This window comes from Callionymus lyra, chromosome 8, assembly GCF_982586985.1.
Source record: "Callionymus lyra chromosome 8, fCalLyr1.hap1.1, whole genome shotgun sequence".
NCBI lineage: Eukaryota > Metazoa > Chordata > Actinopteri > Syngnathiformes > Callionymidae > Callionymus > Callionymus lyra.
Window position 1 is genome coordinate 7,380,088 of NC_141825.1, and position 23,219 is coordinate 7,403,306.

General features: G+C 38.9%; 1 protein-coding gene across 1 annotated transcript in view; it reads left to right on the top strand.

The window, feature by feature from the left end:
• Positions 1 to 19,454, top strand: part of LOC148073515 (cGMP-inhibited 3',5'-cyclic phosphodiesterase 3A-like) — a 98,045-nt gene extending 78,591 nt beyond the window's left edge. The window contains exons 5-14 of the mRNA XM_087797280.1: positions 2,461 to 2,534; positions 3,767 to 3,906; positions 3,985 to 4,122; positions 5,582 to 5,693; positions 5,802 to 5,915; positions 8,255 to 8,454; positions 10,618 to 10,821; positions 11,342 to 11,503; positions 15,204 to 15,459; positions 15,960 to 19,454. Of these exons, the coding sequence (XP_087653406.1) occupies positions 2,461 to 2,534; positions 3,767 to 3,906; positions 3,985 to 4,122; positions 5,582 to 5,693; positions 5,802 to 5,915; positions 8,255 to 8,454; positions 10,618 to 10,821; positions 11,342 to 11,503; positions 15,204 to 15,459; positions 15,960 to 16,258 (1,699 nt within the window). The 3' untranslated portion in view covers positions 16,259 to 19,454. The remainder of the gene's footprint in view (positions 1 to 2,460; positions 2,535 to 3,766; positions 3,907 to 3,984; positions 4,123 to 5,581; positions 5,694 to 5,801; positions 5,916 to 8,254; positions 8,455 to 10,617; positions 10,822 to 11,341; positions 11,504 to 15,203; positions 15,460 to 15,959) is intronic.
• Positions 19,455 to 23,219: the final 3,765 nt, after the last annotated feature.

Here is a 23,219-nt window from a genome sequence, read left to right on the forward strand (position 1 = left end):
TCAGAACCGCAGGTCTTACAACATTTAGGCGGAGGCATTTTAATTGGAACCACGTCCAAGTCCTGACAGTGGACCTTGGAGGAGGAACCTAGAATAACAGTGAACCGCAGATCTGGACCAGTCCCACGGTGTCGCATGGACGGGTTGAGGGTTTGTGTTTGAGTGACGTGAAGGGATTATCGACACTGCAGGAGCTACTTTACTTCAAGACTCGATGCGTCTGGTCGGCTCTCGCCCTAACCCTAACCCTAGCCCTAGCCCTAGCCCTAACCCTAGCCTTGACCCTAACCCTGACCCTAGTCCTAGCCCTAACCCCAGCCCTAGCCCTAGCCCTAGCCCTAGCCCTAGCCCTGACCCTGACCCTAATCCTAACCCTAACCCTAACCCTAACCCTAACCCTAATCCTAACCCTAAATATATATATTTTAAATTATTGATACCATTTTTTCAAATGGAAATCAACATTATCGATAAACACGTTGGTGTAGGTCAGAATTATTCAACAAAAATTTCCTCGGACGTTTAGCCTGTGGGCCGTTGGACCCCTCGTCTACTATTTCCTGTTCAATCACTCAAGGGGCCAAACTTTTTATTCAGTCCAGGTTGGGGGGCCAAATAGTCACCTTAAAGCAGTGGTGGGCAACTAACAACAGGGGGCACATTATATATACTGACCAGGGACGTGAAGTCAGGGGAGGCAGGTGAGGCAGGTGAGGCAGCGCCTCTCAATGCGTAATCCATAAAAAACTGCGTTGATACATGCGATTGACGTGCGCCTGTTGCCATATCTCTGAATGTCAATATAATGCTCACAGATACGTTTATTTGCCTTGAATTTCCACAGTCTGGCTGATGTCTTTAACCATTAACGTTTAATGTTTGTAAGGGTCTTATTTAGTTTCTCTGATCGGTAATACAACCGCAATGAAAAGGTAAAGGAAGCAAATGAGGTTTTACAACAGAGTAACTGAGGTTTGTGTGCGAAAGGACGGACGCATAGACTTTATCTACAGATAAAATTGATGATAAAATAAAAGACCAGAAAGGGTTTTAATTTCAATCGTATAAAAAAGAGATGAGACCAAGAAAAATACAATAGAATATTTAAAAACTAAATGTTGGCATTAAAAAATATATATATTTATTTTTATCACGCTTATATTGACCCATTTAATACTTAATAGTTATATTTTCACCATAATAAACATTGTTCTGGTTTGCATAAATCTAGCCAATCACGGATGGCTTGATTGACGCAATATTAACCAATCAGAAGCAACAAAAGGCGGATCTGTTCATCATTACAGCACCACTTGTCTAACGTCGTCTGAATAAATTTAAAAATTAAATAAATTGTTGGATTTTTTGAATATAAACAACAAAACAATTTCACATAACAGTGTATACATTTCAGTGTATTTTGAGGATTTTTTTTTTTTTAAACAGGAAAAATTGCAGGTTCTGTGTCAGATTTCTTGAACATTATATTATTATAAAAAAAATTGATCTCTGTCAGACTATTGTAACAGTTTATTTTGGTGTCCAAACAAGAAGGATCTGTCTCGCCTGCAGTTCATACAAAACTCTGCAGCAAGAATTCTGAGCCGCTCTAGTAGAAGAACTCACATTTCTCCTGATCCTTAAAACTCTTCACTGGCTGCCAGTTTCTTTCAGAATCCATTTAAAAATTCTGGTTCTTACTTTCAGATCTATTCATGGTCAGACCTTCCATCAGTGATCTGATCCAGACTTACACCCCAGCTCGGGCTCTGAGGTCTGTGGATCAGAATCTACTGATGGTTCCTGAACATCTCCCTCTGTGTTTGATGGATCTACTGACTCCTTCAGGAAACATCTTAAGACCTTTTTCTTAGAGATTTTGCTTATCTTATGTATTGCTGTTGTGTTTGTCTCTATGTTGTCTTGATCTTTTAAAGTACATTATTTTTACTGTGTATTTTTTATTGCTTTTGATTGTTCTTTGTGACCCTGGTCCAGAAAGATCTTTCCACATAATAGTGACTTACTTTTCCTTGATATCTCCGTCTGAGAGACTGTGTGGATTCAAAGTAAATAAAGAATCAATAATAATAATAATAAGATAATATAAGATCGCTAATGAGAACCAAGTTCTTTGCGTGGACGACTGCAGTGTCTCTTCGTTGTCTCGTCAATACTCAACTCTTGCTTCATATGAAGCTTCAGACGCAGGAAAAACACTGACGTTACTGTGAACCAGTTGATCCAGAGCAGAAGAGACTTTTCGCAATAAACCTTTTCATGAGTCGACGAGAAAGAAAACAATGGCTGCCTGATCCCTGTTCCATTTCTTACTTATTCGGAGCTACGTTTTAATATCGCCCTCATAAAAGTCTCCAGTTGCTGAAGTCGTGACAGTATTTTGTTTCTTTAAGTATGAAAATAATAGTGATTTATAGTGTTTTTAAACTCTCTTCACAGTTGTGGGCGACCGTTCATCAAACTGATCCACGGCGAAGGCTCTCTGGACAAAGGAGACAGAATACCTCGGTCAGGTACTTGATCCTTTATAAACGTTTATGAAAATATTGTTTCAACTTTTTTATTGACACCATTTTTATCTCAGTTTGTATAGATTGTGATACTTTTTGATCTTTCCATTCCAAATCTCACACAGACATCAAAGGACCCTTATGTCCCTTATTATTCTTTTAAATCTGTGTCTGAACCCAAGACGGTATTTTAAGCATGTTATAAGTTACACAGTGATATTTCTAGAATATACACATTTTATTTTCATCATGTTAAATCTTAGCGTATAGAATAATATAATGTTCAAGAAATCTGACGCAGAACCTGCATTTTTAACTGTAAAATAACATATTTAATCAAATTATATTAATTTTATATATATTTGTTTTATTCATTGTCTATAAATATGACTATAGTTTTTTGTTTTAAGACTTTCTTCATTTTTGTTAGTATTTATTACCCCTAGAAAAGATTTAAGTGAATGTAAAAAAGACATATTACTATATTACTATTAATATATGTTGAAAGAAAAGTACAATAGAATAATAGCTTCCGCATATACAGCTTGATTTTATAGTTTATATATATATAAACTTTTTAATTAAATATATTTTGTGATTTGAGTCTTTATTATTTTTCTTTATCATCACTCACTATATAAACTGTATATATATTTACAAGTTAAATTAAAAATAACATTAAATAAAGTAATTAAATGTTTTTAAAATGGGTGAAATAAAGTGTGATTTAATTTGTGATTTAAGTCTTTATTATGACAGTATCGCTGGACAAACAACTCAATACATTTACTGTATATATATTTACAAGTTAAATAAAATTTAAATTAAATAAAGTTTAATAAAAATAAAAAATAAATTATTTTGAAAAGTCAAATATATTTTGTGATATAAACTCTTCATCGTGACAGTATTACTGGACAAACCACTCACTATATATACTGTATATATATATTTACAAGTTAAATTAAATATACATTAAACAAAGTAATAACATTAACAAACAAAAAAAAGGAAATAAAATAAATTGAAGTTGAGAAAAATAAAAGGTATACCGTGGGTCTTTATCGTGAGAGTATCCCTGTAAAAAACGCTCAGCGCTCAAGATAGAGGAGGAAGTCAGGACAGTTAAAAACAACCTAAATTCCCTCACGACTACCAAAAGAAAAAAAAATGGTGGATCTTCTCCCCTGCGGGTCCGACCGAGAGTGACATCGTTTTACGACTTCTTTTATTAGCCGAGGACCAGGTCGTGGCGTCGTCAGACTACGACAGCACCCACGAGGCCAACCACAGCGACAGCAGTGACGTAGCACACGCCGAGGAGGACGCCGAGGACGGCAGGAGCTCCTCCCTCCATCCATTAATACCTCTGGAGGTGAGATGAAGCCGAGTCACCGTGATGAAGCTGGAGTGGAGAGTGACGTCAGACCCGCGTCTCCTCTTACCTCCTCAGGACAAACCTATTCTGGCTCCTGAGCCGCTAATCATGGAGGATCTAGAACCGTTGATGAGTCAGCTCAACAGCTGGAACTTCCCCATCTTCACCTTGATGGAGAAGACCAATGGGAAATGTGGGCGGATCCTCAGCCAGGTGAGCTCGTCACGAACTAGGAAGTTCATGCTTCATTCTGACGTCGTCCCCGATTATTTTGCTGGAAACTTCCTGAAGTTATTTCAAACACCTGGATGAAGTAGACCCTTGTATTTAATCCAACATTTATCATGGATTTAATGCATTTATTTTAAAGGAAAAACCATTCATGTAGCTTTGATCGTATATTAAAGAAGGAAAAGATAAAAATATAAAATCACAATGAAATATAAATGGTCAAAAGTTGTACAAATTCACATTAAAAGCACAATTAAAATAAAAAAAAATGGATCAAAAGACGGCAGTAAAAACAGCTCGTTTGCACGTAAAACAATAAAATTCCTCACCTCGTTAACCCTCGTGTTATCTCAGGGTAAATCTGACCCGAAGGCCTGCAAAAAAAATGGGTCTGTGGTATCCCTTGTGTCATCTCAAGGTCACAAATGTGTTTGCAGTATTCCTTGTGTCATCTCAAGGTCACAAATGTGTTTGTGGTATCGCTTGTGGCATTTGTTCAAGATGAACGACCTTCACCACTGCATATTTGTTTCTGGAAGCCTTTGACCCTGAGACAACACAAGGGATACCACAAACACATTTGTTTTGCAGGCCTTTGGGTTAGATTGACCCTGAGATAACACAAGGGATTTCACCAACACATTTGTTTTGCGGACGTTCTGGTCAAATTGACCCTGAAATTATACAAGGGATTCCACAAACACATTTGTTTTCTAGATAAGACAAGGGTTAACAATCATTTGAGACTCCAACATCAACAAGAAATAGAAGTCTTTTTGTTCACGGTTTCTGCTGATCGTCTGAAAAGTGACTCAAACGGACTCAAAGCAATTTCAAATCTTGAATGAAGGGCCAAAGAATACAGACGTCTGTGAGAGGAGTGATTTTTAAAAAAGTGTCAAGGACGGGCAACTTTACGTATTTTAAACTCTTAACTTATTACTTTATAAAGTTCTGAAATCTGGGCGAACGAGAGGTTACGAGAGTCCATTATGATGTAATAATAATCCTCCTCCAGCCAGCTGTAATCACGCCCCACTTTGTTTACACAACGAGTCCCTCGGAGGTGGAGACCTCGTGCTTGGCCAATCACAGCAGAGTTCAGGGTTAAGTTGGTAGGAAACGTCATCCATTGTTTATGATGTTGGAGATTCAAAGACACGATACTAGAAGTTTTAATACAATACTGGGGAAAATATTTGATACTCAATACCGTGACATAACGAGGTCAAAAAAACTAAAATAACTATATTTTTAGAAAAGAAAAACGTGAAAATAACCTTTTAAAACATGTGATTCCTCACGACCTTAAGAGTCCAACATCAGCAGGAATCTTTTAATAATGAACAATAATATTAATAATTGAATAAAAATATCTCAGGAGTCCTCGAGATGTTTTTATTCTCCAGATCATTCAACTGTTTTTCTTTCCTCACGAAAGGTATCGTACAGACTCTTTGAAGACACGGGCCTCTTCCAGACCTTCAAGATTCCTGTCCAAGAGTTCATGAACTACTTCCACGCCCTGGAGAACGGATACCGAGACATCCCGTGTAAGTCCCACTAACCCTCAAAACATCCGGAGGCCTCTGCTGCGCTCTAGTGGACAGCGCGAGAATCGCTACTCATCTTTGTTTTTTTTCCTTTTGGTTCTGACCCAGATCACAACAGGGTCCACGCCACGGATGTCCTCCACGCAGTCTGGTACCTCACCACGCAGGCGGTCCCGGGTCTGCCCAGCCTCGTCGGTGACCATGGCTCGGCCAGCGACTCAGGTGGACTCTCACAAAAACACCTTTATAATAATAATAATAATAATAATATAATATAACATCATTTTTGAGCTTCACCTCGAGGCGTGTTGTTATTTTCATCTGGATCAGAACCGACGGGACTGCGTTCTGATCCAGCTCAGTGTGGACCTGCGGCTCCGGGCCCTCACTTTTCAGAACCGAAACGCTTTTTTGAAGTCTAGACGCGCGTGAAATTGTAGAGGATTAGAATTCATGTTATTTCCATAACCTCATTCACCGGCACCGTCCTTTGATGTGTGTGTGTGTGTGTCTGTGTGTGTGTGTGTGTGTGTGTGTGTGTGCGTCTGAGCTGGAGTGAACGTGTGTGTGTGTGTGTGTGTGTGTGCGCGTCTGAGCTGGAGTGAACATGTGTGTGTGTGTGTGTGTGTGTGTGTATGTGTGTGTGTGTTTGTGTCTGTGTCTGTGTCTGTGTGTGTGTGTGTGTGTGTGTGTGTGTGTGTGTGTGTGTGTGTGTGTGTGTGTGTGTGTGTGTGTGTGTGTCTGTGTCTGTGTCTGTGTCTGTGTGTGTGTGTGTGTGTGTACTTCTGAGCCGGAGTTAACATGTGTGTGTGTGTGTGTGGGTCTGAGCTGGAGTGAACATGTGTGTGTTGCACTTTGTGTGCGTCTGAGCTGGAGTGAACATGTGTGTGTTGCACTTTGTGTAGGTCTGAGGTGGAGTGAACATGTGTGTGTTGCACTTTGTGTAGGTCTGAGCTGGAGTGAACATGTGTGTGTTGCACTTTGTGTAGGTCTGAGCTGGAGTGAACATGTGTGTTGCACTTTGTGTAGGTCTGAGCTGGAGTGAACATGTGTGTGTTGCACTTTGTGTGCATCTGAGTTGGAGTGAACCTGTGTGTGTTGCACTTTGTGTAGGTCAGAGGTGGAGTCAACATGTGTGTGTTACACTTTGTGTGCATCTGAGCTGGAGTGAACGTGTTTGTGTTGCACTTTGTGTGCGTCTGAGCTGGAGTGAACGTGTTTGTCTTGCACTTTGTGTGCGTCTCAGCTGGAGTGAACGTGTTTGTGTTGCACTTTGTGTGCGTCTCAGCTGGAGTGAACATGAGTGTGTGTGCGTCTGAGCTGGAGTGAACATGTGTGTGTGTGCGTCTGAGCTGGAGTGAACGTGTTTGTGTTGCACTTTGTGTGCGTCTCAGCTGGAGTGAACATGAGTGTGTGTGCGTCTGAGCTGGAGTGAACATGTGTGTGTGTGCGTCTGAGCTGGAGTGAACATGTGTGTGTGTGCGTCTGAGCTGGAGTGAACATGTGTGTGTGTGCGTCTGAGCTGGAGTGAACATGTGTGTGTGTGCGTCTGAGCTGGGGTGAACATGTGTGTGTGTGCGTCTGAGCTGGAGTGAACATGTGTATGTGTGCGTCTGAGCTGGAGTGAACATGTGTGTGTGTGTGTCTGAGCTGGAGTGAACATGTGTGTGTGTGCGTCTGAGCTGGAGTGAACATGTGCGTGTGTGCGTCTGAGCTGGAGTGAACATGTGCGTGTGTGTGTCTGAGCTGGAGTGAACATGTGTATGTGTGCGTCTGAGCTGGAGTGAACATGTGTGTGTGTGCGTCTGAGCTGGAGTGAACATGTGCGTGTGTGCGTCTGAGCTGGAGTGAACATGTGTGTGTGTGCGTCTGAGCTGGAGTGAACATGTGCGTGTGTGCGTCTGAGCTGGAGTGAACATGTGTGTGTGTGCGTCTGAGCTGGAGTGAACATGTGCGTGTGTGCCTCTGAGCTGGAGTGAACATGTGTGTGTGTGCGTCTGAGCTGGAGTGAACGTGTTTGTGTTGCACTTTGTGTGCGTCTGAGCTGGAGTGAACATGTGCGTGTGTGCGTCTGAGCTGGAGTGAACATGTGTGTGTGTGCGTCTGAGCTGGAGTGAACATGTGCGTGTGTGCGTCTGAGCTGGAGTGAACATGTGTGTGTGTGCGTCTGAGCTGGAGTGAACATGTGTGTGTGTGCGTCTGAGCTGGAGTGAACATGTGCGTGTGTGCGTCTGAGCTGGAGTGAACATGTGCGTGTGTGCGTCTGAGCTGGAGTGAACATGTGTGTGTGTGCGTCTGAGCTGGAGTGAACATGTGCGTGTGTGCGTCTGAGCTGGAGTGAACATGTGCATGTGTGCCTCTGAGCTGGAGTGAACATGTGCGTGTGTGCGTCTGAGCTGGAGTGAACATGTGTGTGTGTGCGTCTGAGCTGGAGTGAACATGTGCGTGTGTGCCTCTGAGCTGGAGTGAACATGTGTGTGTTGCACTGTTTGTGCGTCTGAGCTGGAGTGAACATGTGATTGTTGTGTCTTCTTCACGTCCTTGTCTCCTCTCGTCCTCAGACTCCGACAGTGGGATCACTCACAGTCACATGGGCTTCCTGGTCTCCAAGACGTCCACGGTGTCTGAGGACGGTTACGGGTGTTTGTCGGGCCTCATCCCCGCCCTGGAGCTCATGGCGCTCTACGTCGCCGCCGCCATGCACGACTACGACCATCCAGGGAGAACCAACGCGTTCCTGGTGGCAACCAGCGCTCCTCAGGTACTTTGACGCGTCTCAATGTTGTCTTTTAGTAAATATACAAATCTCAGTTATACAACATCGTTATAAATAATTATATATTAATTACAGGTAAGTATTTAATACAATTGTATCAAAATGTAGTGTATTTTTGTGTAACACTGTCATCAACAAAGTGATGGTTAGTGAGCTTCACACATTTCTACATGTTTATTTTTTTTAATATATTTCTTCTCTATCTTCTGCAAAAAAAGTATTTTTCATTCATAAAAATAAAATATAGAACTTTGGTGTTCAAGAAGTAATATGAAGAGTTGAAGTAGTAATACGTTTCTAGAACTAAATTTAAATTATATAATTTATACATGTTTTTTTCTTCTACTACCCTGCCTACAAAAGTTACAAAAATACAAAGTCTGCGGAAACCCATTTGTACATGATTAGTTCTATTGTATATATTGTATAGTAGTATATATAGATATAGTATTTAAATATCACAGCCTGAATGCATAAAAAATATATATATATATACATAAAAATATGAAGTCATTAAAAAGCAAAATAAAAAAAGTAAATTAGAAATTAATAACTAGTATATAAAATATATAAATTGTATTTTGACCTGTCTACAAAATAAATACATAGTTTGTTAGACATTCTACATTATCTGTTTGTTTTATAGTGTTTGTTTTTATATCTATCAAGTAATGGATTAAATGTTCATAAATAAAATGTGAGCATGTTCTCTTAACAAAGTAATACTTGAATAAAGAGATATCTTCTCATGTTTCAATAGATCTTCTCATGTTTCAATAGATCTTCTCATGTTTCAATAGATCTTCTCATGTTTCAATAGATCTTCTCATGTTTCAATAGATCTTCTCATGTTTCAATAGATCTTCTCATGTTTCAATATATCTTCTCATGTTTTAATAGATCTTCTCATGATTCAAAAGATCTTCTCATGTTTCAATAGATCTTCTCATGTTTCAATAGATCTTCTCATGATTCAAAAGATCTTCTCATGTTTCAATATATCTTTTCATGTTTCAATAGATCTTCTCATGTTTCAGTAGATCTTCTCATGTTTCAATAGATCTTCTCATGATTCAAAAGATCTTCTCATGTTTCAATAGATCTTCTCATGTTTCAATAGATCTTCTCATGTTTCAAAATATCTTCTAATGTTTCAATAGATCTTCTCATGATTCAAAAGATCTTCTCATGTTTCAAAAGATCTTCTCATGTTTCAATAGATCTTCTCATGATTCAAAAGATCTTCTCATGTTTCAGTAGATCGTCTCATTTTTCAATATATCTTCTCATGTTGCAGTAGATCTTCCCATGTTTCAATAGATCTTCTCATGCTTCAATAGATCTTCTCATGTTTCAGTAGATCTTCTCATGTTTCAATAGATATTCTCATGTTTCAATAGATCTTCTCATGTTTCATTAGATCTTCTCATTTTTCAATAGATCTTCTCATGTTTCAATAGATCGTTTCATGTTTCAATAGATCTTCTCATGTTTCATTAGATCTACTCATTTTTCAATAGATCTTCTCATGTTGCAGTAGATTTTCCCATGTTTCAATAGATCTTCTCATGTTGCAGTAGATCTTCCCATGTTTCAATAGATCTTCTCATGTTTCAATAGATCTCCTCATGTTTCAATAGATCTTCCCATGTTTCAATAGATCTTCTCATGCTTCAATAGATCTTCTCATGTTTCAATTGATCTTCTCATGTTTTAATAGATCTTCTCATGTTTCAATAGATCTTCTCATGTTTCAATAGATCTTCTCATGTTGCAGTAGATCTTCCCATGTTTCAATAGATCTTCTCATGTTTCATTAGATCTACTCATTTTTCAATAGATCTTCTCATGTTGCAGTAGATCTTCCCATGTTTCAATAGATCTTCTCATGTTGCAGTAGATCTTCCCATGTTTCAATAGATCTTCTCATGTTTCAGTAGATCTTTTCATGTTTCAATAGATCTTCTCATGTTGCAGTAGATCTTCCCATGTTTCAATAGATCTTCTCATGCTTCAATAGATCTTCTCATGTTTCAATAGATCTTCTCATGTTTCAATAGATCTTCTCATGTTTCAATAGATCTTCTCATGTTTCAGTAGATCTTCTCATGTTTCAATAGATCTTCTCATCAGAATCTTTGTGCTCAGGCCGTGCTCTACAACGACCGCTCGGTTCTGGAGAACCATCACGCCGCCTCCGCCTGGAACCTCTTCATGTCCAGACCAGAGTTCAACTTCCTCATCAACCTGGATCACACGGAGTTCAAGCGCTTCCGCTTCCTGGTCATCGAGGCCATCCTGGCCACGGACCTGAAGAAGCACTTTGACTTCCTGGCCGAGTTCAATGCAAAGGTACGTTTGTTATTATGTTATCATTTGAGATCTTGCAACACGTTTAATTGCTGGTTCATTGTGTTTTTAAACTTGTTAATGTAGTTAGAACTTAGTCAATAATCTGACAAATAAAAACTTTTTGTGAATTAAAAAAAAATCTTACTGAAGTTTGTTATTTAGGTTTTTCCATTGTGAGTTTTCATGGCGGTTTGTTGGAACGTACTCCTGGTGTGACTTTTAAAAACGCACAAACAAGAACGCACAAACACAAAGATAAAATTTATTCTGTTGTCGATTTTTGATCTTCCACTAACTCATCCTTTCAGATGAACTGACTCATGAGTCCATGTTTGATGGTCAAGAAAGACACAAATGTCTAGAAAATGTTAACAGCACAATAAAAATAAGCTTAATATTCTAAATCCAATAATTGATAATAACATTTGTATTTCAAGGTCTCATTTATGAACATGAAAAACACAAAAGATCATCTATGAACAAGTGAATAGAACTCATGTGTGTTTGTGTCGTGGTCCAGGTGGGCGACGATCCGTCCACGGGGATCGACTGGTCCAATGAGAACGACCGGTTGCTGGTCTGTCAGATGTGCATCAAACTGGCCGACATCAACGGACCCTTGAAGTGCAAAGACCTGCATCTGCAGTGGACGGAAGGAATCGTCAACGAGTTCTACGAACAGGTTAGTTATCGTTTTTTAAAAGACTTGATGGTCGAGTAATAGAAACAGTTTTTGTTAGATGAAGAAGCGTGAGCTCAGCTCTTAAGAAATAACCATTACTTACTTACTTACTTACTTAACTAGTCATATCATTGAACTGAATTGTTTCAAGATATTACCTCACATTCCTCTAGGAAAACAGAAAAAACAAACCTTAAAGTTGAACTAAAGTGTGTATCTGTGTGTGCGTTAAAGTGTTTATGTGCGCGTGTGTTAAAGTGTGTATATGCGTGTGTGTTAAAGTGTTTATATGCGTGTGTGTTAAAGTGTGTATATGTGTGTCTTTAAGTGTTTATGTGCCTGTGTGTTAAAATGTGTATATGCGTGTGTATTAAAGTGTTTATGTGCTTGTGTGTTAAAATGTGTATATGCGTGTGTTAAAGTGTTTATGTGCTTGTGTGTTAAAGTGTGTATGTATAAATGTTTGATTATAGTTGAAAATGGTTTAATTACGATCGAGGTAGAAAATTACCTTAATGTTCCATTTTATTTTGCAAGTAACCTTAACCAGAAAAGCTAACATGATGCTTTCCCGCCAAGCCATCCAACGACAGCTGACGATAAATTTTGACGTAGAAACAAAACATGGACGCATAATTTAAATACAGTATTGGAGCGACCCTTGAATAAACGTGTTTATGACCAAATGTAACTGAAGTAGTAGTTAGCTTAAAGCAAATCACTTTCACAAGTTTTAATTAGATTAAAATAAATATTATTAGTTATTTACATCCAAATAACCCTCATTGATTCAACTTTTTGTTTATGTTTTGGTCTAACCTTAGCTTTTATTCTAATGTTACACATTGAAATGAACAATTTTTTCTTTCTTTTGTCTTTTTCCTCTAAAAAACAACAGCTACTCGTATCATCTCACAACGCTTAATTCCCTGCGTTTTGCTCTAGCTTTCCTCAAGTGCTAAATAATTCATCGACTTTAGATATAATTCACCTAAATCTGTTTCTCTCTGAAAGATCAAGAATCCACGTCCGAGTTCGCAGTAATCCTCTGTGTAGTCGTGTGTTACCTCGACAACATGTTTTTTGGCAGAACACTTCTGAAAATTCCGTCTTAGCGGAATTCATTGAAAGCGATACAGGCGCTGGAAGCCGACTCACAAACGAAGGAAATGTTCCTGAATCCCAACAAACTCAAAACAAATGTGGGGGAAATATCTGAAGGTAGTTAACTGACCAGAGTGAACAGAAGCTTTTATTTGAAACCAATAACATCATTATCGTTGTTATGTATGGTATATATATTTATATTAAGTTTGACGTTGTGATTCAAAGGTCTACATCGTGACACTATGTGGGGCCGAACTCAGGCCGCCCCAGACTGCCGTTGTTGACGAAGGAAACTGTATTTATTGATGTTTTAGTCACTATTTGTTTGAGCAGTGCATGTCTATGTAGCAGTACTTAGTTCAGTTTTAGTATTTTTATCTGGAACTTCATATTTTAGACATAAAACAGGTCGAACTCAATCCCAGAAGCGGTTGAAAGTCTTTGATCGGTCAAAGTCGTGGCCAGACAAAATGTATGTTTACTCGACAGGACGCAAGAGTCAGATTCATTCTTTCTAGTTAAATGTGTCAACATGAACGTTTATCTACTTTGATCCTTAGACAACATAAAAGGACTTGTTGGATTTAAATCTAAGGCTGGAGTTTGATGTTGTGATTAAAAGGTCTAAACCCTGACACTGTGTGGGGCCGAACTCCAGCCGCCGCAGACTGTCGTTGACGAAGGAAAACTGTATTTATTGATGTTTATTTACTATGTGTTACAGTACATGTTAATATATTAGTACATAGACATATTAAGACAAAGGTCACATATTAAAAACACAAAAAAAATGATAAGAAAAACAATAATACATAAAGATAATATTAAAAAAATTATTATACTGTGTAATAATAAAAGAAACCCCGTTGGAATCATGAATTAAGAAATTATAATAATAAATAAAACATGATAACTATGTAGCAATGTCAAGAAACTATTTGCTAATTTATAGCAGCTGGAATTTTCCACCTATCAAATCCTTATGTTTATGTTGTCTCAGGATCAAAGGACTTGGCAAATTTAAATCTCAGCCTTGTGTTTGATGTTGTTACTTAAAAGGTCTACATCCTGACACTAGGTGGGGCCGAACTCCAGCCGCCTAAGACTGTCATTGACGAAGAAAAACTGCATTTTTTTCACTATTTGCTTATTACTTTTATATTAACTGTCATCAAAGCTCAACATCAACGTGCCCGATATGAACAGGGATTGGGATTGGATCGGTCCACTTCATAGGACTGTGGGGGGTGGCGGGTCGGGGACGGGGGGGGTCAAGAGGCTTGATTTGATTTGGTGATGCAATTTCATCATCCAGGCAACCTGACTTTGATTCTGTCGTGAGAAGCTGCTTCTTCTCGACGGCGAACAGAATTCACACCTTGTGTACGAGTACAGAGATTGAAATGGAACCTTCCGTAGGTGATTCAAATCTCACTCGTCGTGAAAATAAAAAATAGATCAAACACAATGACCTGGATGTGTCAAACATGATAATGAGGAAGTTAAATAGCTTTTTGTCTGTTCAAACCAATCTCACTTGAAAGGTGTCATTGATGTTCCTTTTTCCATTCGGTTGATTCCGTAGTTGTGATCAAGTGATGTTTTTTTTTTCTCTCATAACGCTGCCTTTAAATAAAAACCTTAGTACAAAGTACAAAACTCTCTTTTCATTGAAATATTGACATTAGAAAATGATCTTAAGCTCCGCCCACTGAAAACACTTTGTTGTTCTGGAGATTAAATCTTGTTGACCATAACCACACCCACTCTGCTGAGATTGGTCATGCATGGAGGTTTGTCCTCAATCCCGGAAGTCTCCGCCTCCAAGGGACTCGTTGTATAAAGAAAGTGGGGCGTGATTACAACTGGCTGGAGGAGGAGTGAAGCCATTATTACGTCATAATGGACTCTCGTAACCTCTCGTTCGCCCAGATTTAAGAGCAACTTTATAAAGTAATACGTTGGTCATGATGAGGGACTTAGAAGTCTTTTTTTTTTTATGTGACAAAGAAAAGGAGCTTTGCTGTCCCTGACAGCCTCGTGATGCTACATAATTAAATCTGTCGTAGTGTGTCCAAAGAAGAAGAATACCGACGTTAAACCACGACACAACCTGATGAATCCTCATTTTATTCTCATGTTTTACTTCAAAATATTCAGTAAAACTTTCTCATTTTCATACGTTTTTTTTTTTATGTTTGTCGCCCTAGTCACATGACAATAGAAACATCCTATCCTGACTTTCACACTTGTAACTGTGACAAATGTCAATAATATACAGAAAGTTAGTTATATAGTTAAGATAGATAGTTTTATCTCAGACCAGAGACGGAGAGTTTACTCTAAATGTGGCCCATGTATTTAGTAAATGAAAGAGTGGAGGGAAAAAAAAACAACTTTTAATAAAGATTTCCGCGTACACACTTCATAGCATATGACTTATGTATTTCAGCAAAAATATTATGTGCTATTTTCCACTTTAAAAGGTGCAAATAATCGAGTAAAGCAAGTTGATTCTGCGTGTTTTCGTCTTTGCAAACCTCTCATACATCAACCCCATCGTTCGCTCGTAACAGTTTCCTGCTTCATTCAGGGGGATGAAGAATCCAGTCTTGGTCTTCCCATCAGCCCCTTCATGGACAGGTCCGCCCCACAACTGGCCAAGCTCCAAGAATCGTTCATCACACACATTGTGGGACCACTGTGCAACTCATACGACTCGGCCTGCCTCCTGCCCGGGCGAGTGGTGGAGCCGAGTCCGGAGACGGAAGGGCAGGAAGTCGCCGAGACCGAGGAGGAGGACGAGGACACGGGGGAGGAGGACTCGTCCACCGGCTCGGAGGGATCACGTAAGTGGACATTTTTAAGAAAACACTGTCACACTTCAATATCGCAATGTTTTATTCTTTATATTGTATTGATATTCAATAGCACTCTACCGACATTTTAAATACATTTTTGTGTTGCAATTTAACTCCTGGCCACTAGATGGCATCAGTCATTACCTCAGCAGCTCAAAGAAGAATGAGTTTATTTGAAATCCTGCCAATGGCTGAGGATGAGAGGATACAATGAGTCCAGCAGCTTTTAAAGCTTATGTTTGGACATATTTTAGTTTCAGAAACAAATAAAAACAGTTACGACTTCGTCAAGAGTCATGTGGTCTGTAAATTCTGCAACACCAGAGTCAAGTACTCGACAATACTACACATATATACTTGTTACTACAGGATATATATGGCAATATATTGTATCATTGATCCTGTATCGTGATACGTATCGTAACACACTTACTTACCAATGTAGGATTAGCTGATGTGAAATTGATTCAATTTTATTTTCCTTCTAGAAAAAAGTGCTCCAAAGAAGAGGCGGAAAGTCTTCTGCGAGATCACTCAGCACCTGCTGGAGAACCACGAGATGTGGAAGAAGGTGATCGCAGAGGAGACTCAGAAAGAAGCCCAAGCACCAGAGTCCGTCCACTTGAACAATGTATCCGAGCCCATCCTGGCCATCCACGAGGAGGAGGAGGAGTCAGGGAGTCGAGAGGAGCTGGTGGAGGGGGAGGATCCCGAGGAGGACCCGGAGTGGCCCGCGACTCCTCAGGAAGACTCAAAACAAGAGCTGGAGGACGAAGACACACAGTGAAAGGGTCATGTGATCGACTCCTGTTCTTGCCAGCACATCACTTAGACACAACACTGTAGATGTTTGGGAGTTGCGTGCCTATAACGAAACAACACAGGGTGGAAATATAAATCTGTGCTTTACACATTTTATCCCAAAAAAAAACCCAGAACACTTGGTTCCACCAAACATTTAAAGGAACTATTTAAGAATTGCAATACTAATGTACTTTTTGTGGTGCGAACTCTTTTTGCTACTGTGGAGAGAAGAAGAGGACGACTGCTCACAGACCTCAACCCTCGGTGTGACGACACGGGACTGCAGACACTCGCTGCCAATTTATACGTCATTGTTTTCTGAATGCAATTATTGACACAAGTCACCGTTTTCTTTTGAATCTCACCTGCATCCAAATATATATATATATAAATATATATATATAACAATGTAAAGAGAGGCGATTGGAGGAGCAACCTGCCAAAATCACTCACCCACAGGCTTGATTCCACACACTTAGATATTTATGAATTTTACTTTTTATCATGTGTTGCCAAAGTTTTGCCGTCATCGTGTGTGTGGTCACATGTTCTTCCTTATGCTGTTTGGAAAATGACTCCAACTTGTTCATTTGAGGCGAACACACTCTTTTAGGTTTTTGTGCACTGAGAACGGTGTTTAATTGCCGATTGTGTTGCGGCTGACGCTGAATTTGAAACCCTCAGGAAAACTTTCACTTGATCGGTAAAATCAACATCTTGATTATATTTGAACGACAGCAACAAAATGATGCATTTTTTAATATCAGGTGACGCTTCTTGTCGTTTTGGGAAAAAAAAACAACTCTGGTACAGAATTCTTCCCGGTTCTCTCCAGGATATTACATCACAACTCTTTCTTTGCTCCAAACAAAACCGTCAAAACTTTTTGTACAATTTTACAAAAAAAAAGAAGTTTTTTCTTAACAAAAACAAACTTACTTTTATGGACCGGGTTCTCACAAGCAGGAAGGTAGATCTATGAAGGAATGAAGGTTTTGCTACCTGGGATGTGATCTCGTCTTTTTGCAGATGATGTGCTCATATTGGCTCAAGACCTTGACTTGTCTTACAAAAGGTTTTCGGCTCTAATAAACACCTTAAAGTCTTGTAATGTCCCAGGGAAAAAGTGTGGCCCGTCATGTCCAAGTTGGGAATGGGATTTTTCCCTTATTTTCAGGGTCTTATCAATGGAGCTGATTAGCTCTGGGTACCAACAGGGTACGACTCTCTCTTGGAGATGCTTGTAAGTGGAGCCTTTTGCACCTCCACATCGCGAGGAGTCAGTTGAGGTTGCTCAGAGGTGAACCCAGAACACATGGAGGGATTATCTCTCGAGGTTTAACCCCGTGTGACCTGCAGGAGCTTTATGATCGGAGCCACTTTGTTATGAACGCTTGGGATAATTCGAAGACAATAGATGGATGACTTCAAAAAGTACAGTTAAATGTCCAAATGTTTTTTCAATTCAAAACTTTAAATATTTTAGGCTGCGGGAATGTTAGATGTCGGAATATCGTCATAAAACTACAAACACTTAAAAATAAAAGTTGATACTGAACTAATTTTTCCTATTTTTTACCTGAGAATTCATGTCATAAAATCAAACAAGTTGATGCCAAAAAATATATGTTGGTGCTTAAATGCATCCACCTTTATTGTTAAACATTTTTGCATTCGATGGTAAACATAAGCTGAACCTTCAATGAGGGTCCAAAGACAAAGAAGTCAGTACAAGCTCTTCAATATTGCCATCGAGAAAAGGCTATTGTCGATTATCTAAACTGGTCGTCACGGCGACGATTGGTTCTTCAAGACCAAGTGTTGTCAATGCACATCCCAACTCCAATTCCAAATCTTATTTCCTCTCAAGGCTGAACGTGTCCTCGCTTATCTTCTTAATTTATCTGTTACGATTTCCTTTCCTCTTGAAGTGATCCTTCAAGTTTCCTCTGAGACGCCTTCTTGAAGTTATCGCTCAAGATCTGAGACGCCTTCTGTATTCATTTTCAGAGAACGACATTAACTCAGCCTCAATGTCTCGTTGACACCTTCCAGAAAGATTTGTTGGTAAAGATAGAAATATTGCCTCAGAAAAAAACACATTTTAGGAAAGCTTGGTTAACTTTTCAAAGTCAAACTACTGTTTGACCTTTTTATTAAAATTTAAGTGTGGGATTGGTTTTCAATCGATGCTTGTGTTTGACTTTTAAACTTATTTTTAAAAAGTCCTGCGAACAATTTGGACATCATAAATGATCAGTGGAAGGAAATTCTGTTGTCCAAGAATTATTATTATTTATCTCTGCGATCCCTGATATTATTTTATTTTAAATTAATCTTTTTATTAATATATGTATTTCTATCGCCAGGTCATCCTCCCATGCTGCGAGAGCTTCCAGTGCTCAGGTGAATATATGATATAAAACATTTCTTTTATTGGGTAGATCTGAAAAGAAGTGTCCATTTAATTGAGTCTTCTTCTGTGACTTTGTCGCGACTGTTAAGACACGGGAGACGTTAGTCAGTAATTGTCCTCAGATGAAATCAATCTTTGCCTCAAGTCTTCATTCTTCCAGTGCTTCCTTCTGACGAGCTGCGGATTGTCAAAGTCCAAACACGACTATTAAAAAGTGGTTTTACCGCGCCCCTTCCACACTGTGTCATTTATGTTCGCGTCCAGGTTTCTGTCCGTCGAGACCCTCGGTCTCAACCTGTAGCATCATTTGACTCATGCAAACCAAACCAACTTTACGATGATGTGAAGCAAAGTGTAGATGAGTATTTTTATATAGTTGACACACGATTAAATAATCCTTCCTTCTCACAGCTGCACTTGTTACGTGTATTAAATACTTACATAAGAAAGTAGACGTCCAAATACACAGTATTTCTGAGAAAAAAAAAGATCTTCAATTGCAGGAAAAAGTTCCATTTTGTACAATAAAACATTTATGCTGTACAGTTAAGACATTTTAAAACTACAAAAACTCTTTTAGATAAACTTTATTTATTTTTACCATTTTGTAATTTAGACACAATACTGTAGCTCCAATCTTGCCAGACTTACTGGAAGTGCCTATTGGTATTATGTATCATACAGTGAATATATTTGAAGATCATTAGAAGTTGTCACAAGCTGAACTATGTGGTTGTTGTAATGTGAATACATTGAATTACAATCATTTCTGTGGTATCCTTGTGTCTCTCCTTCATTCATTCCTCTGCTCTCTTCAGACGCGGAGCATGAGCAGAATCTTTTCTTTGAAACGTTGTTAAGGTTTTCTTTTGTGTTGATGTGTAATGAGGGGAAAATTTCCCTCATTCTTAAATTGAAATTGGCATGTTTTTTTTGTGGTTAAAGCCTCAAATCTGTTGCTCTTTCTAACTTTTTTCCGACTTATCAACTTCCCAGTCAAAAGAACGTAATTTGTTTTGACCTACTGAATGTCCACGTCTCCGACTATTTCACTAAGTCTCAAACTTAACCTCTACTTACTTACAAAATCTCCTTGAAAACTATGATACAGAACTAGCCACTGTTCATTATGGAATTTTCTAATATACATACAAACATTTGTCCTAACAACCAGAACATTAACTCTCTAATATACCTAAATATTTACCGTGTTTTCCACTATTAGGGGGCACCGGCTTATAAGGCGCGCCTTCAATGAATGGCCTACTTTAGAACCGTTTTTAAAAATAGGGCGCATAGGATTATAAGGCGCATAGAATAAAAGATACTACAGTCAAACGTTTGACTGGGGTTTTGTTATGCATCCACAAGATAAAGCTGGGCTAAAGGTATTTTGGATAAAGTTAAACTTTATTAAGCGTTCTGAAAACTCTGTTCACTCCCATGGTAACGATGTTCAAATGATGTTTAAAAGGCTTCAAGCAGCAGCGTGTGAGACTGGTGTTGTGTGCAGACAAATGTTGAGCGAGCAGCAGACATGCGTGTATGACAGCTAAACTGCGCGTGTATGACATGTTGAACTCACATGTATGACTGGTTGAATGCGCAGCAGCGTGATTTTGCGCAAAAAAGTTTTGAGTGTACAACAACCAAGACACACTCGCTCAAACTGGTGGCAGTAATCTTACTCCACAGACGTCCGCCATGATGTGACGTCCGTCATAAATTCCACCCTGTGATGAAGCAATAACGTAATCCCGCCCACGCCGTGTCGGCTCAGTCGGCGCAGAGTCATGAAAGTGTTTGTAAACAAGTCACCCACCAGATAATGTTAATATATAAGGCGCTCCGGATTATAAGGCGCGCTGTCGTTTTTTGAGAAAATTAAAGGCTTTTAAGTAAGCCTTATAGTGCGGAAAATACGGTACACACATTCCAACTTCCTATCAACCTATAAGTCAGGAAAGTAACTGGGAAATAACTTGAACCGTCAGTCATCCTTTTAAGTAATGCAGCTGGTCCAGTTAACGGCTCTTCTTCGGGTGTTTTGATACCATCTTCTTCCTACTCTCATCAAGGCCTTACTTTTACCTCTGGTGTATCACATGTTGATATACATAAATTGGGTGAAAAGCCTAGAAAAACTTTATTAAAACTACTGTGAGGGAGGTGAACTTTAATTTGATATTATTCTAACTTTAATGGTCGGGGACGTATTTACCAGCTTAACTGCAGAATTATCCAGCGTTCAAAGGCTTACGACCAAACTCTGCTGCCTTTCCACCGACAGACATTATCATTATGACCATAATAACTCTCTAAACTCTGACCTGATCTGTCTATTACAGAAATAAGATGATGATAACACACACATTGAGTGACTCACTTTTCCAGACACAAGCACGAGACGATAAAGCGTTAACAGCAACACTGCTATGTGTTTTGTATGTGATTCAGGAACGACCTCTCTAGCTCCCAACACACTGTGATATCCCTTCTTATCGGACATTTCCAAAGAAAAGCTTTTCTGCTGGATATTCCTGGAAACCTTGGATTCAATGCGAGTCGTTTCACCTCGTTAATGTTGCCCCGATGACCTCAATATCGGTGCAGAAGGTTTTTCTTTCTACAGAAATCATTCTTTTTCAAGAGGAAAAATGTTCCAGTTTAATTAAAACCTTCCACCTGGAGTGAACGGTACATTGTTGCTCCGGAACAAATTCATGCCTTTTTGTATCTTTCTCTACAAGTATTTCTCCGACATGTTTCCCGTCTTCTTTGAATATTACTTTGTATGATTTGATGTGTATATAACCTGAACTGTATTCACTTCCTCTTCTCCTAGAAATTTCCCCAAAATTCCAGTTCTCTATATTTAATTCACCTCTCCATCTCCCGACTAAGTCTTCGTTATGTTAAATACAAATCGCTATATCATCCGCTAACAGCAAAGTCCAAATATATTTATAGTTTCTCCTCCCTTTAGTCAGTCTGTCAATCACCAGAACAAACAAGAGAGATGATCCCAGATATTATCCAACTCTAACCTCTAATCCCTGGATTCGGTTCATATCGTCTCGGTGTCACTGTCCTCGTACATGCTCTTCACCACCCTCACGTACTTCTCAGATGCTTCTGACTTCTCTTACATACACAATATTTTGATTCCCGTTACTGTATCGATATTCTATAGCACTGTATAGATACTTACAAAAGAAAAACTATATTTGCACTGACGTCACACGCCGACACTAGTGAAGCAGCTGTTGCTAACAATAGAGCTAAATCCCACAGGATTTAACAGCACTAACTTTAACTTTGCTGTTCTGTAGAGACAAGAGAAACGTTCAGTAAATGCGTGAACGGCGCCAATAACAAACTTTCTTGTTAGTGCTAATGTTAACTTTATCATCGAATCTGCCTCATACTATACATAGAGAGTTTGTGTTTAACACTAGTTAAATAAATGACAGCGCTCAGTTTCGTGTGTGTGATGTCAGCTTTAAATTGAACAAACTTCAGGACGATCAAAGATGACACCAAAATACATTTAGTAAGTTTAGTTTGTTCATAAAACCATTAAATGCTTTACTAACTAATGATCACATTTTTTTTTTCCTAATAAATAAAATTACTTTAAATTAAAGTAAAATGTTATTTCAAAGGGTTAAATATATATGTAACCTCACCTATTAAAGCTGATGTTTGGACTTGTGTATGTATACTGACAGATACTAGATATTGCATGTTCTTTGAGGTGTTAATGCACCTCATTGTTTATGTAAATTTACACTTTTGTTAATATTTTGAGAAGCACTTTCATTTGATTAGAGAAAGTAGTTGATCAATTATTGGTTCTTAAAGCCAGAAAGCCAGTGTTCCTTTAAAAGAATATATTGCAGAGGCGACGGCACAAAATATGAAAAATTCATATGGGGGGGGGGGGGCGAGTTATTTGTGACATAATTGCAGTTCTAGCGCCAAAGGCGACCATTCTAGGGAGGTCCGGGGGCATGAAAATTTGAAATCTAGACGCCCTGAAACGTTGTTTCCTGCATTCTGAGGGGCAGGTTTTGATGGCAAAAAATACACAAGGTTTCAGCTTGAATTTTTTGGGGGGAAACGCACCCCCAACATATTGTTTTGGGGGACCGCCTCCCCCCTGACCTGTTCCTACAATATTGCAATATATCAAATCATCACACATGTATCGTGATACGTATCATATCGCCAGATTCTTGACAATACACACTACTAGTAAAATACTTCAAAACTGGCTTCATCCACCATCCAGAGATGGGATTTTTTTCAACAACTGCTATTTCACTCCCAGACAGACGAAGGTGATTAGGTACATCCCATAGTTGCAGCTAATTGAATTCCAAAGTCCAATAAGAAAAGAGAGTGAGGTGTAAGAAAAGAAGAAAAGAGAGCATTACTGAAACACTTCTTTTCAAACTAATGATCAATTAGTAACATGGTTGGAAACCGACCGAGTTCATACTTTTTGTCTGTTTTTCATGGCTGC